Source organism: Eremothecium cymbalariae, chromosome 7 (genome assembly GCF_000235365.1).
Source record: "Eremothecium cymbalariae DBVPG#7215 chromosome 7, complete sequence".
NCBI lineage: Eukaryota > Fungi > Ascomycota > Saccharomycetes > Saccharomycetales > Saccharomycetaceae > Eremothecium > Eremothecium cymbalariae.
Window position 1 is genome coordinate 747,134 of NC_016455.1, and position 13,025 is coordinate 760,158.

The window sequence follows — 13,025 nt, forward strand, 5'->3', positions numbered from 1 at the left end:
GTTGTGAATTTGTAGGATGATGACTGAAGGTGTTCAGCTACCCAAGGCGGGGAACTCACGAAGCACAGGTGTTTTCAGCGATGGGGATTACTATCCTGTTCCTTCTCAGAAGGTGATTACATATGCAAAGGATACCGGGGACCGGAGTATTCGGCAAATAATAGCAGCAGACCTGAATGCTCTGATTGTTAGTTTAACTTCCCCCTTGGACGACGTTGAGTATGAATTATTTGCGGATTTTTTTCTTATTTACAGGAATTTTATATGCCCTGATGGACTATTGGATCTTTTGGTGAAGAGGTTTATGTGGTGTATGGAGGAGCTATTGAATGGAGTTGATGAGGATCATAGGGTAATTGGGCAGATAACTCTTGTTAGGACGTTTGTGCTTATCAGACATTGGGTGATCAATTATTTTGCCCAGGATTTTTTGCAAAATTTAGATCTTAGGGAACGAGTTATAACGTTTTTGAATTCGCTATATCAAACTGGGACTGAACTCCCCAAGATCATCACGAATATTATTGTGAGTTTGAAAAAGAGTTGGGTATACACCGTGAGATTTATGTGGGATGACGCTGACCTCGAGAAGGAATTTTCATTAAATTCTTTTGGAAGTTGGTTGAGGTTTAATATTATGGATGTTACCAAGTTGCAAACTGCGAAAGGTGAAGCCAGGGATAGTAGGTTAAGTTTCTATGCTTTGCAAAGCAGCACTAACCCCAGTTTTCGCAATGAGAGTATTTTGTCTCTCTATAAGCCTAAAGACAACTTTCAACTCCCAACTAGGAACAAAACATTTAACTTGAAGCATGGTATACGCATTAAGAAACGTACCGCCAGTATGTTTTTGTATCCGCAGGATAATTTGAGTGCGTGTTATTGGGCAAATAAGTCAGATACTTCAGGAGGTAATAAATGTTCTTTTGCTCAAGCACAGAAAAGGATTTTGAGCCACATCTCCAATGCCACTAATGTATCTACTGTTATTAAGGAGGTGGCCTATCCGAGCTCTCCAAAAGTGGAGAGTGTAATCCCTCCAACACCGTCAAAGGGTCTAGAATTTATATTAAATTCGTCTTGTCCCTTAACAGCGCCGTTTAACAATGACAAGTTTTCACATAAATTTAAGCCAAAGTATCATCAAGGTTATCGTATTATTGCAGGTTTGATTTCAAAATGGAAGATGAATCATTCATTTAGAAATAAAGGAGGTAATGTATCAAATAACGTTGAACCAGAGATGAACAATTTGATCAAGTATGTGTTTTCAATCACTTCTTTAGATTACAGTCGAAACGATATGCGTGAAATTAGCGAGTCAGTTCCGTCAAAGTTTGATATATTAAGCGCAAGGACAATTGAAGAAGTAGAATATCTAATAACTGTTGAAAATGAGATAGTGGACAAGTTGGAGCCTAGTGATGCCGATATAAGTTATTCTGAGACTAGAAATATCCTGGGCCCTATAAAAAATTATGAAGCTTTCCGAGGACACAATGTTATTGACAACTTGAATTTATATAATACAGTGAACACAATTGCCAATTCAGTTATCTCTTTATCTCGTTCTGTTTCCCTGAAACAACAGAATGCCATGTCACCATCTTTACCTGTTTTAGAACCCAGGCGACCTCATTCATTAGCCACTTTTCGTTCCGATTCTTCGAAAATGTTGCTCACTGACGCTTTACTTGGAACACGGAGGCATGGTGAACTTAATAAATTAATATTTTCTGAAAATGATACTCATCGTAAGCCAGGTTCGAAAATACCTTCTTTTAAGACAAATACACTTGAAACTTCAGGCTGCGATAACTTGGAAGAACATAGTAAAAGCTCTTTCAATATACCAAGCAATTGTGACGTTAATGGAGATTTTGGGGAATCCTTCATTTCAAAGATTACTTATGATTCCCAGACAAATGATGTCACCATGGACAAAACTTGTGTTAGGGAGAAACATCCTCATTCTATTTCCAAATACAATGCACAAAATCTCAACAGAAAGACGAATCATCCCAATCTTCGGGAATTTATGTTTGAAACTTCTATACCTGAAGTCCCAACGTTGAGCTCAAAGAACAACAAGTCCTCAAATATTGCTGAACTTAATAAGTGGAACGAATCTAATGACGCAGACTTGGAAAGCATTGCGGGACACAAAAGTTCAGTATCCGCCATCTCTCTCGGTGAGGATAGCAGTGTGCCTGAAGGACGCCTTTTCAAGAGGAAATATATTAAGCAGCCTGTGCTCCTTCAGGTAGAGGCCAGCGAAAGTGAGCCTACGAGTGACTTTTCATCACCTATTGGATTGAGAGGCTCTGCGGATTCACTTATTCGTAAAACTATGCCATCTCCTATACCTGTCCCGCCAAATACCGTGACTCAAAATGCCTGTGTAAGTCCAGCTAGTGGTCGAATTAGTATCATTAAAAAGCCAGGGATAGGACCTAGACGTTCTCCAATAACCCAGTCACCTGTAGTTACTAATGACCCTAGTTTCATAGAACGTGATTCAGTGTTTGCACAACACGAGGCTAGTTTGACTGCACTAGAAGAAGACTTGAAGCACAGTATTGCGGTTTCAGAATTATTGGGCTTTCCAATAGAAAAGTCTGAAACGAAATCCACCATTTCAACAGCTATGCTGCTTGCATCTGCCCAAGCCAGTCCTCGAAAACAAAGCATATTAAATGAATCAATTGAAGAAGAAGTATCTCTTGAGATATCTGATCCTAGGTTGATAAACTTATCATCAACGCCTAGTATTCAGTCTCTAATAAGCAATGGTATGTCTCTGAATTCTGCTGATTCGATTGAAATTCAGTCTTTATCCTCGAACGCTGCATCACAGGCGTCTAATATATCTCGTGATAGATTCAATAGATCCAAGTTTGTCAGTCATGCGGATTCTTTATTGAGTTACATCAATGAAAATGGTAATAAGTATATATTTTCTACGGAGGTTGAGCTAACAGAAGAGACGTCCCCTAAGAGGGATATGGAATACTTAAAAACAAGGTTTATGGGACAAAATGAAAGTGATCACGAAATAGAAAGTAGCCCGGATCTAGACATATCTGATATGATATCAACTTTGAAACGGGTAAAGATTGCTCCATTTCCATCTTCAAGCCCACCTACAAAATATCCAATCGAGGAGGTTACGATAGATAAAGTACCTAGTACTTCACAGGCTGCCCCTTCTGGAAATTCAGATCCAGTTGCTCTCGCATTGATGAAACTTGAAGGGACATTCGCTAAGACAGCTGAACGTCGCAAGGATGGAATTAGCAATCCTGGTAGCGCGAACAGCAGCATTTTGGCAAGAGAAGTTGAGAATTTAGAAATAGCAGGGTGGCATATACCACCAACAACCAATACAAATAAGAGACAATCTATGTTCATTGAGCGCAGGAGAACAATGGCAGAGACATCATATTCTGATACATGTGATCAATCTCAAAGGTCATTCAACAGACAGATCCGTGAGCTTTTAGAAAATTACAAAGTTCAAGACACCCGCCTCAATATCTCAAATAAAGAACAGCATGTTCCTTTTATTCTAATGTATGATTCATTGTCAATAGCCAAGCAGATGACTCTTATTGAACGCGAAGTAATGAGCGAGATAGACTGGAAAGATCTTCTAGATTTAAACATGAGAAAATCTTTACCAAAGATTACAAGCTGGTTGCAACTGCTACTTTACAATGAAGAGTTTTCAGGTATTGACCTTGCAATTGCAAGATTTAACTTGACAGTGGATTGGATAATCTCCGAACTCGTTATGACAGTGGACTCCAAGTTAAGAAGAAACGTTATTCAAAGGTTAATTCACGTTGCTGAACATTGTAGGAAATTCCAGAACTACAATACAGTGATGGAAATCGTGTTGGCTTTGAATTCAGTTGTTGTACAAAAGTTTACCGACTCATGGAGGCTGGTCGAGCCTGCTGATATGCTGACATGGAAAGAATTGAAAAGCATTCCAAGCTTAGATCGTAATTACCATAATATAAGAGACATGTTGAATAAAATAAATCCTATTAACGGTTGTATACCATTCCTTGTCGTTTATCTATCGGACCTGGCTCTGAACACTGAAAAAAGAGATTGGATTATCCCAAACAAAGTTGTAAACTACAATAAATTCCAAACAAGTGTACAAATAGTCAAGAATTTTATACAAAGAGTCCAATGGGCAAAGTTTTACGATATTGAGCCCGATGAAGAGTTACTCAGTAAATGTGTCTACATAACCTCGTTAACCCATGAGGAAATTGACCATCTAACAGCATTTTAAATAATTTATACATTATTTTTTTAGAACTAGGCTACAAATACATGAAAAATTGTTTTTGGATATCAACGTGTGCTAGACAAGAATGATGTATAACCACACCCATCAGTTTTATTCGCACTGTTAAACAACAATTCGTTGTAAAAATTATCGACAACAGCAGGACTCGAACCTGCGCGGGCAGAGCCCAAAAGATTTCTAATCTTTCGCCTTAACCGCTCGGCCATGTTGCCATAATGACTTAATATTCCAAGACATCATTTTAATAAGACTATTAGTAGTAATGAGAAAGGTGTCGTTGTCGTAAAATCAAAAGAGCATCCCGATAGTTATGATAGTCAGGCTAAGGAGCATGTTGATAGTCACGATAACAAGACAAAGAAGCAGCGAATCAGAGTCGTTAGGAGACTATGAAGATGATAACCATTGTATAACAGCGAATCAGAGTTGTTAGAAGTGTCAAGATAACCACTGAGCTGTTATCGGCTAGGAATCTGCATAGCAAGTAAGCAAGAGAGCTTAAGTAGGACAACAGAAACTATATAAGAAGACCCAAACTAGCTAGATTAGATTAGATATAGGTCCAGCTAGATCCCCAGAGGGTAGTTGAGCCAGATTAGAGACTATATAAACAGTAACTGATCATCAACCTAAGTATTAGTTGGCACGTGACCTCGATTAGTGGCCTAGACATCACGTGATCATAATTTTTAATCTTCTCCTCATATCTGTTTAATGGTGGTCAACTAACATAGATAATTGTTACTAGTTGACAGATATTGCAAAAGCACAAGTTTATACTTTTGGCCGGAGCTGAATCCGATTGAGAAAGCTCATTCCATGAGCGTTCCTGTGATTCCATATCAGGTGTCTGATTTTGTTTATCAAGATGAAGTTTCCACTCGTCCTTCGTGGCCGATATTCGATTCATCTCATACTTCAAAAGATCAAGAATTTGTTACTACAGAGGATATACCTTTAAACAGAAGACATTTTTTGTACCAACCTTGTTCACCAAATCCTTTACTGTCTCAATTAAAATATGTTACTAGTGAATATCCGTATAGTCATGCGGGAATCAATACAATGGATAGGTCGGATATGTTAGCGGTCGGTAAGAACTCAAATGATGTAGTCAGCGTTATTGAAACTTGTGGGTGGAGGAGCGGGCGCTGTGATGTACCTATTAAGGAGGGTGTAGCATATTGGGAAGTTGAGTTAGTGGAAGGCGGCTACCCTGGGGTTATCGATGATCAAGACGATGATGACAAAAGGCACCATCTGCAGATGTTGCATTCTACACCTCATGTACGATTTGGTGTTTGCAGGAGAGAATCATCTTTGGAGGCACCAGTTGGCTGTGATACCTATGGATATGGGATTAGAGATAATAATATGGAGTGTTTGCATAATGGTAAGTTAAGCCAGGTTTTATTGCCAACTAAATTGAAGCCTGGGGATAACATTGGGTTCCTGTTGAAACTGCCTAGTTTTCAGGAACAATATGACCAAGCAATGGCATATACAGAAAGGATGATTGAGGTGTTGTCGGCCGGAAATGGGAATAATGGGACTTCGAAGAAACGAATGAGAAATATGAACATGGAATTTAAAAAGAGCCTCTTACTCAATCACGATCCCAAAAATATTGTACGTGATCAAATTGCCATTCGTTACAAGAATCAACTTTTTTTTGAATCGGCAGATTTCATTAAAACCAATAAGTCAGAATATGTCAATTTGGAAAATCAAGATGACAAAGATTTCTTCAGTTTGAAGGGATCTTCTTTAACTGTTTATTTAAATGGTGAAAAACTTGGAAAGGCTTTTGAGAATTTGCAACCGTACTTACCACCATTCAGTGAATTACACTACAATGAAAAGTTCTATATGAATCATTGGAAGAACCACATGGACTCAATTCCAAAAATGGGTGGTAGCAGTCAACGTAATGGGATACTGAAAAATAAATATACGAACAACGGTAAGCTAGGATATTATCCGACTATAAGTTGCTTCAACGGCGGCATTGCTCGTATTATTACCCAGAAATCCGAACTAAAATACTATGATTCTATTACTGATGAGTTTGATACTGTTATACACACAATTGACGAACTTTACAAACAGCAAATTGCAGATGATATTGTTTGGGATCTTGTTGATGAAATCGAAGCTGAAGCAGTGTGTGCTACTCTGCAAAAAGAAGCTAATTTGTAAACTAATATTTTGTTGTTTTAAATGACGAATGAGACACGCATAAACCGAGGAATGTATATATATATATATATATATATATATATACTTTATATTTTGTGATTTTAGACATCGATAAATATAAAGGATATATTTAATACGATGAATATAAATACAAGGTTAAAAATAAACTCATATAATATAGAATAATAGGATATCACACCAATCAAATTTTTCTATCCAAACCGAATTCTAATTCCCTTTCCAGATCCAAAAAGTCGCCGAATTCAGTGCCGCTATGATTACCATTACCACCTGAAAAACCCATAGGCGATGCCAACATGTTCTCTTGAGGCCTTGGTGGGAAGTCTGTGTTATGCTCGGGCAGGTTTTCTGAATGAATTCCAATGAATGAGTCGTGAATTAATGTGGGTGATTGTGAAGAAATCATCTGTTGAGCAAAATCTTGGTCGTCAAACGATTTACTATTATCGGAAATTGAATTTTCCATCGGTATTTGTTGAATACCTTGTTGAGAAGCGCTTGGTTGCTGATCAGCAGGAGAACTATCCAATATAGGCTGTCTAACGAACATCCTAAAGTCGTTGACCTCTTCTATAACCATTTGTTTCAATTGCTCCATTTCGTTTACACTTTCAAAGCCGAAATCAAACTTTTTGTTACATACTGGCTCATCACTAGGGTCGTGCCAGATAGACAAATAGGGGTGTTCTAATGCCTCGTCGACGGTAATCCTCGTCTTTGGGTCAAAAGCGAGCATACGTTCCAACAAATCTGCCGCCTGTGGGTTAGCATTAGGGTACAACTTGTGAAATGGCACCTTCGGAATAAATCCCAACTGGTGAATATAATCTTGCACATTCTTAGAACCAATTCGTTTCAAAGTTTCCTCCGGCGGAGTGCCTAAAACTTGTAAAATTCTGTTCAGTTGATCTACATAGTCCTTACCCTTAAAGATCGGTTTGCCCCCTAAAAGTTCTGCTAGGACACATCCACATGACCAAACATCTATAGCTCTTGTATAGCCCTGATAACTTAACATAATCTCAGGTGCACGGTACCATCTTGTTGCAACATATTCCGTTAAAAACTGGTTATTCTCTACAGGATTCTCACTATAACCTCGCGCCAGACCAAAATCGCAAATCTTCAACTGACAATCTGCATTCACAAGCAAATTCCCAGGTTTCAAGTCCCTGTGTAAAACATCTGCAGAATGAATATATTTCAGCCCACAAAGAATTTGATATACAAAACTCTGATGGTGCGCATCAGTCAACGGTTGCCCAGACTTAATAATCTGATGCATGTCACACTCCATAAGCTCCTCATAGAGATATAACCCATTAAACGTCCCATCTGCTTGCAAAACAATATCCATATCATACAGGCATGTAATGTTCTTATGCCCACGGAAATGTCTTAACAACTTCAACTCCCGCAATGACCTCTTGCATAACAACGTCTTCGAAAAAACATTAGTAACCTTCTTTATTGCAACCGTCGTATCCTCAACGGATTCCATAAACCTCGCAGAGCATACAATACCATACGCACCATACCCAATTTCTTTTATTAACTGGAACCTCTTGTCTACCGTAAAGTCCTGATTAAACACCTTAAACGTATGACGTTCTATAGTGTTAGACATCTTCATCCACTAATGGCCTTTACCACTGTTCGAAACCAACAAATGATTCCGGCGAGATATCCTAACTCACAAATACTAAAACTTAAGCCTCCTGGAGTATCAATACCCGGCCTCTAGATCAATATACCCTTCTTATTATTCCACCTATAACCACGAGCCTGGTTTTGATCAATTTCACTAAAAAAATTGTTCCCACCTGATGATTTAATTACTATCACGTGAACAACAATCTTCTAGTTACACCTACTACTTTACAGTATTAATATTTTATAAAAGCGAACGATTTATATCCTCAATGGAATCCTAGCTAGTGTGACTTCTTGGATACTGTTAATGCAGTCGTTTATCTTCCAGTTGTTGGGTTTTGTATTCTGTGTAAGAGCAATTGTAACTGCATAAACCGAAGGAAAGATATTGAATACCGGCAGTCTGCAGTTCAACTACAATTAAATATAAAAATCAGTTCTGAGGAGAACCATGACAATTGACACATGTGGATGAATGCAATGGAACATTATAGGGGCAGGAACTGCAAAAGAGCCGACGGCGGCTGATGCAACGTAATTCATGTTAGTTGAACAAATTGATGATGGCTTTGCTGCTGCGCGCTCTTCTTGTTCCGACCATTGTGTGCTCGAAACACCAATACTGATTTGGGCTTCCATTAAGACAAAGCAGCAGAAACAGTTTTAAATGAACAGTGGGCAGTAGTAAATAGAATATTAGGTCTTACTAAAAATAAATTGGAAGATATGTGAAGATGCAAATAACGTAATCACATTAATGCGACTGTTTTCCTGCATTAAAATTAGATAGATTTAGATTTATAAGACAGAAGGATGGACAGGCGCAGATGTGCGTCAAAAAGTATAATGATGATAACAGTAATACCGATGATCATAAAGACTATTATTATTAGTAGTAGGATCTACAATGAGGTAAGTGCAATCGTCTTGTTGATGATAACATGACCAAGTAATTATATTGCATAGATTATACAGCCAAACACGAAGGTTCGTAGCATCATGGGATTTTATATACGTAATATTATTGAACAATAAGATCTTAACTATGGGCTAGCTGGCATACCGTATTTAAGTTTTAAATTCAGGACATCATGATATGGTTTATAGCCTTATTGATTTATAATTACATAATTAGCCTAAAAATAGACGACGGTGAAAAACCGACAAACGGCACGGGAAAAACGAATAATAGTGCTAAAATTAATATCAACGTCAAGATATAGAAGACTTTATGGGGGAGTAGTAATCAGGTTTTGATAAAATTGCTTTACCTTTGGATCTGCTTTTATTCTTTTTGGGTTGAAATTGACAATCTGCAGCTGATCTTTTGATACTGCTCTTGATAACGCAACATATACTTGACCGGCTTCGAAGATGCGCCTCAAGTCAACTTTTAGTCTATCTATTGTTTGACCTTGGGCCTTATGGATGGATAACGCCCAGCAAGGAACAAGAGGTATTTGGTGTCTCGACCCTTCGCCTACTCCGTGGCCATTGATGGGTAAGTCGACGAGGAACTCTTCTCTTTGGATGAGTTCATAGCGGTATTTGTTCGATACGGAGAATCTAACTAGCGGGTAAAGCAAATCAGAGGATTCCCTCTGTGCCAAGGTAAGATATTGATGCAAGTATGATTTTGTGAGGATTGGACGGCTGTTAATCTCCTGTTGTAACTGCAATGGACGGCAATTTTCCGGAACGCCAATGGCTTTACAAACCAACTTCATATCCATGACAAACTCAGCATTATCTAACATATTTATGTGGTCGCGTTGTATGAAGTTCCACAGGTTTGCAGTGGTAAAGAAGAGGACTCTACCTACAGTCCCATTGACCAAGGTGTCGTCTTTGTTTTTCAACATCATAACTTGGGTATTCTCTTTTAGTACAAGGGTACGTTCTGCTATGATGGCGTCGAAATATGAAGAGAATTTCTTTTCAACATCCCCGGAGTCCAGTGCTTCATAAGTCACCTCAAATCCAGGCAGTCTTTCTAACCTCCGTTTATTAGCCGTGTCCACCTCTTTTCTGGTAGGGAACAGCTCCGTGGGCTCAATTCCATCTGGATAGTGAACCTCCCTTTCAAATGTCCGCACAAGGGCAGTCAATTGAGGTGTTACTTCGCCAAACCTTATCGCATTTAGTAGGTCGATTAAGTCGTTATCTTTTTGTCTGAATATACGCTGTAAGCATATGGTTTTCTGAATCCCCTGCTGCCACGCTTTGCTTTCGAAGCAGAACAGCGGTTTAGGAGAATTGGGATTCCGATCTGATACAGGCGGTAGTTGAAAGAAGTCTCCCGTGAATACTAATTGAATCCCACCAAACGGCACATCAGCATTTTTTCTTAAGCTTCGAGCTACATAATCTAACTTGTCCAAAAACCTCCCATCAATCATGGATATCTCATCAATTATTAGTACTCGAGTCCGCTTCCATCTTTCAAACACCTCCTTCTTCTTCTTCGCACGCTCAACAAGTTTATCTAGCACTCCAGCACCAATTCCAATGCCTGAAAATCTATTAACGGTAGTACCCCCAATACTCACTGCTGCAAGACCGGTAGAAGCAGTCACAGCCACAGCGGAAGCACCATACTTAGCCCTCAGAGCTTTAACCAGTTCACGAAGCAAAATAGATTTTCCTGTACCCGCACTCCCTGTGTAAAAAACATTCAGTCTCTCTTTCAGGATTAAGTCCATCACCATGACTTGTTCCTTAGTTAACTTTAGAGCTCCACGTTTTTGTTCACTAGAATTGGACGTGGATGAAGACTGTTTTTTATGAAACATCTTGAGTCTCCTAGTCGTCGATACGGGAAAGTAACCAGCTCCTGCTACAGAAGCTTGTTTGTGAGCCACAGATGCATGATCCATATCAGATATCCCTGCTAACTTCCTTGCAACCGGCAGTTGCTGCGGCTGCAAATCTGTACCTTCCCCCACTATCTTTTCATCTCTAGTAAGATCTACCACAGTACTAGCAGCTGGCTTATTATTAACACATTCGTCACCATCTGCCACAGTACCAACCAACTGCCCTTCGGCATCACGAAATGACCGCTTATCTGCCAAATTCTTGAAATTCTGAACGGGCTTCTCCGGTAATATCATACCAACACCATCCTCCGAATCTTCATCAAAAGAACCTTGATTCTGTAACACAAAATTTCTCAATAATGAAGAATGTACAGTTCGAACACCATTATCATCCCTCTTCCCCGCAAGCACCTTACGCTCAATTGCTCCACTGCAATTAGCACCATCCCCACTACCACTGCTCTTATCCTTAGCCCGATATAAGAATCCAAGTGTTCCCTGCTTCAACTTCGGCTTTTTCTTCCTAACTCTATTTGCTTCATCCTTCGAGCATTCCGAACCTGTATTCCCTCCAGAAATCCTGTACATACTCTCTACCAGCATTTAATCACCCTCTAAAACTTCACAAACGCCTTTTAATGTTCGCCAACCGTGACTGATCCTGAATTATTTTTTCTGGCATTGCAAATATTCAAAACCGTTTTTGGTGGTTTCGTCACCAAAAGCCTCGAGGAAGCGAAGACAATGAAAAAACATTTTGAATGGTTCCAGTAATTGAGCCTCTGTGGAGATTTTAATCAGCAATTTAAATTTAGGCTTATTTGGGACCAGTTTAGTTTTCAGCTGCCAAGATGCCAAATGCTAAGGATCCTATCCGAGGTATTTTTAAACTGTTAGTAGGATTAAGAATTGTGTGTCATTAGGTGTTCAATTGGAAATGTCAAAATGGTGTAAGCGTACAACCCATGAAAGTGCGAGTTTGGTGATATGCTCGAGTAGAATTGGCAAAGGAGGTTTATATTTACCGCAAGGCTATATACCACAGCGTACGATTTACGTAAGTCGGGCGAAGAGGACACAATGGATCGTACGCGTGTGACTTATGAGTCTGCTAACCTGGTGGTTCCTTCTAGTAATGGCTGCCCGAACTGTTCAGGATATAGGGCTGTTATTATGTCCCAGGAGGACGCAGTCAAGGCATGTTTTTTGACAAGACCCGTATATTAATAAAGAACGGGATTTACTAATTGACAACCGTTGACTTTCAGGGCTAAACAAAAGGATGGTTTAAATCATAGATACTTGGATGAGCTTCAAGAGCAAGCAATTGAATGGGCCCTAGCGGGCATCATTATCGTTAAGGCGGACGCTCTTTGCATCTCATATGCGTACATGGTCACTGGATGTGCAATCTATAATGTCCACGATTGTGTCTTTTGCCTATCAAGTGCCCTGTAGATATTCATCTCAACCTCGACCTGCGTGGCTAACTTCATCGGAGCCTCCTCTACCAACCATGTATAGTGACTTGCAAAATATCCCTGTTCGTATCGTTTCCTTTTCAGCTATTTCAGTGCTATCCATATACACCCTGCGATACCAACTCGCTGCTGTTATATTTTCTAACAAGGCGGAAGTTATCAAACTAGTCACTAGTGCCCTTCCTCTTGCAGCATTCATGCAATGCATTTAATGGCCTGCACCGCCGGCTCCCTGCAAGGACAAGGCCAACAGAAGATTGGCGGTTATATTAATATTTTCGCATTCTACCGCATGAGCATACCGAAAGCATATCTGTTAACTTTCACGTTCAATTTGGGCATCGATGGGCTATGGTACGATATCCTGGCTGGTGCCAAGTTGCGGTCATCGGAGTAAAACAGTGTTTAAAGATAAAGACATGACACTAAGACTTATTGTGATGGAGGGAGTTTTTTTACCTTACTTTGCTCTACTCTACTTTCACCAATCCCATCTGTGAACAAAAACAAGGATCGAAAGAATAT

General features: G+C 39.4%; 4 protein-coding genes, 1 non-coding gene and 1 further gene across 5 annotated transcripts, besides 1 other annotated feature; 3 read left to right on the forward strand and 3 right to left on the reverse strand.

Annotated features, from left to right (window-relative positions):
* Positions 1–16: 16 nt before the first annotated feature.
* LTE1 (mitotic regulator LTE1) lies at positions 17–4,309 on the forward strand (the record flags this gene model as incomplete). The annotated part of the gene is made up of 1 exon (XM_003647955.1): positions 17–4,309. The coding sequence occupies one exon, from the start codon at positions 17–19 to the stop codon at positions 4,307–4,309; it is 4,293 nt and encodes a 1,430-aa protein (XP_003648003.1).
* A 148-nt stretch (positions 4,310–4,457) lies between these two features.
* On the reverse strand, positions 4,458–4,539 carry Ecym_7359. The gene has a single exon. It is a non-coding gene; the product is annotated as a tRNA-Ser (tRNA).
* A 201-nt stretch (positions 4,540–4,740) lies between these two features.
* Positions 4,741–4,979: a sequence feature (soloLTR-fragment).
* Positions 4,980–5,146: 167 nt separating this feature from the next.
* BRE2 (Bre2p) lies at positions 5,147–6,526 on the forward strand (the record flags this gene model as incomplete). The annotated part of the gene is made up of 1 exon (XM_003647956.1): positions 5,147–6,526. The coding sequence occupies one exon, from the start codon at positions 5,147–5,149 to the stop codon at positions 6,524–6,526; it is 1,380 nt and encodes a 459-aa protein (XP_003648004.1).
* Positions 6,527–6,728: 202 nt separating this feature from the next.
* On the reverse strand, positions 6,729–8,180 carry KDX1 (putative protein kinase KDX1; the record flags this gene model as incomplete). Its single annotated transcript, XM_003647957.1, has 1 exon — positions 6,729–8,180. The coding sequence occupies one exon, from the start codon at positions 8,178–8,180 to the stop codon at positions 6,729–6,731; it is 1,452 nt and encodes a 483-aa protein (XP_003648005.1).
* Positions 8,181–9,429: 1,249 nt separating this feature from the next.
* RRM3 (DNA helicase) lies at positions 9,430–11,622 on the reverse strand (the record flags this gene model as incomplete). Its single annotated transcript, XM_003647958.1, has 1 exon — positions 9,430–11,622. One exon carries the CDS (start codon positions 11,620–11,622, stop codon positions 9,430–9,432), a length of 2,193 nt encoding a protein of 730 aa, XP_003648006.1.
* A 334-nt stretch (positions 11,623–11,956) lies between these two features.
* Positions 11,957–13,000, forward strand: Ecym_7363 (the record flags this gene model as incomplete).
* Positions 13,001–13,025: the final 25 nt, after the last annotated feature.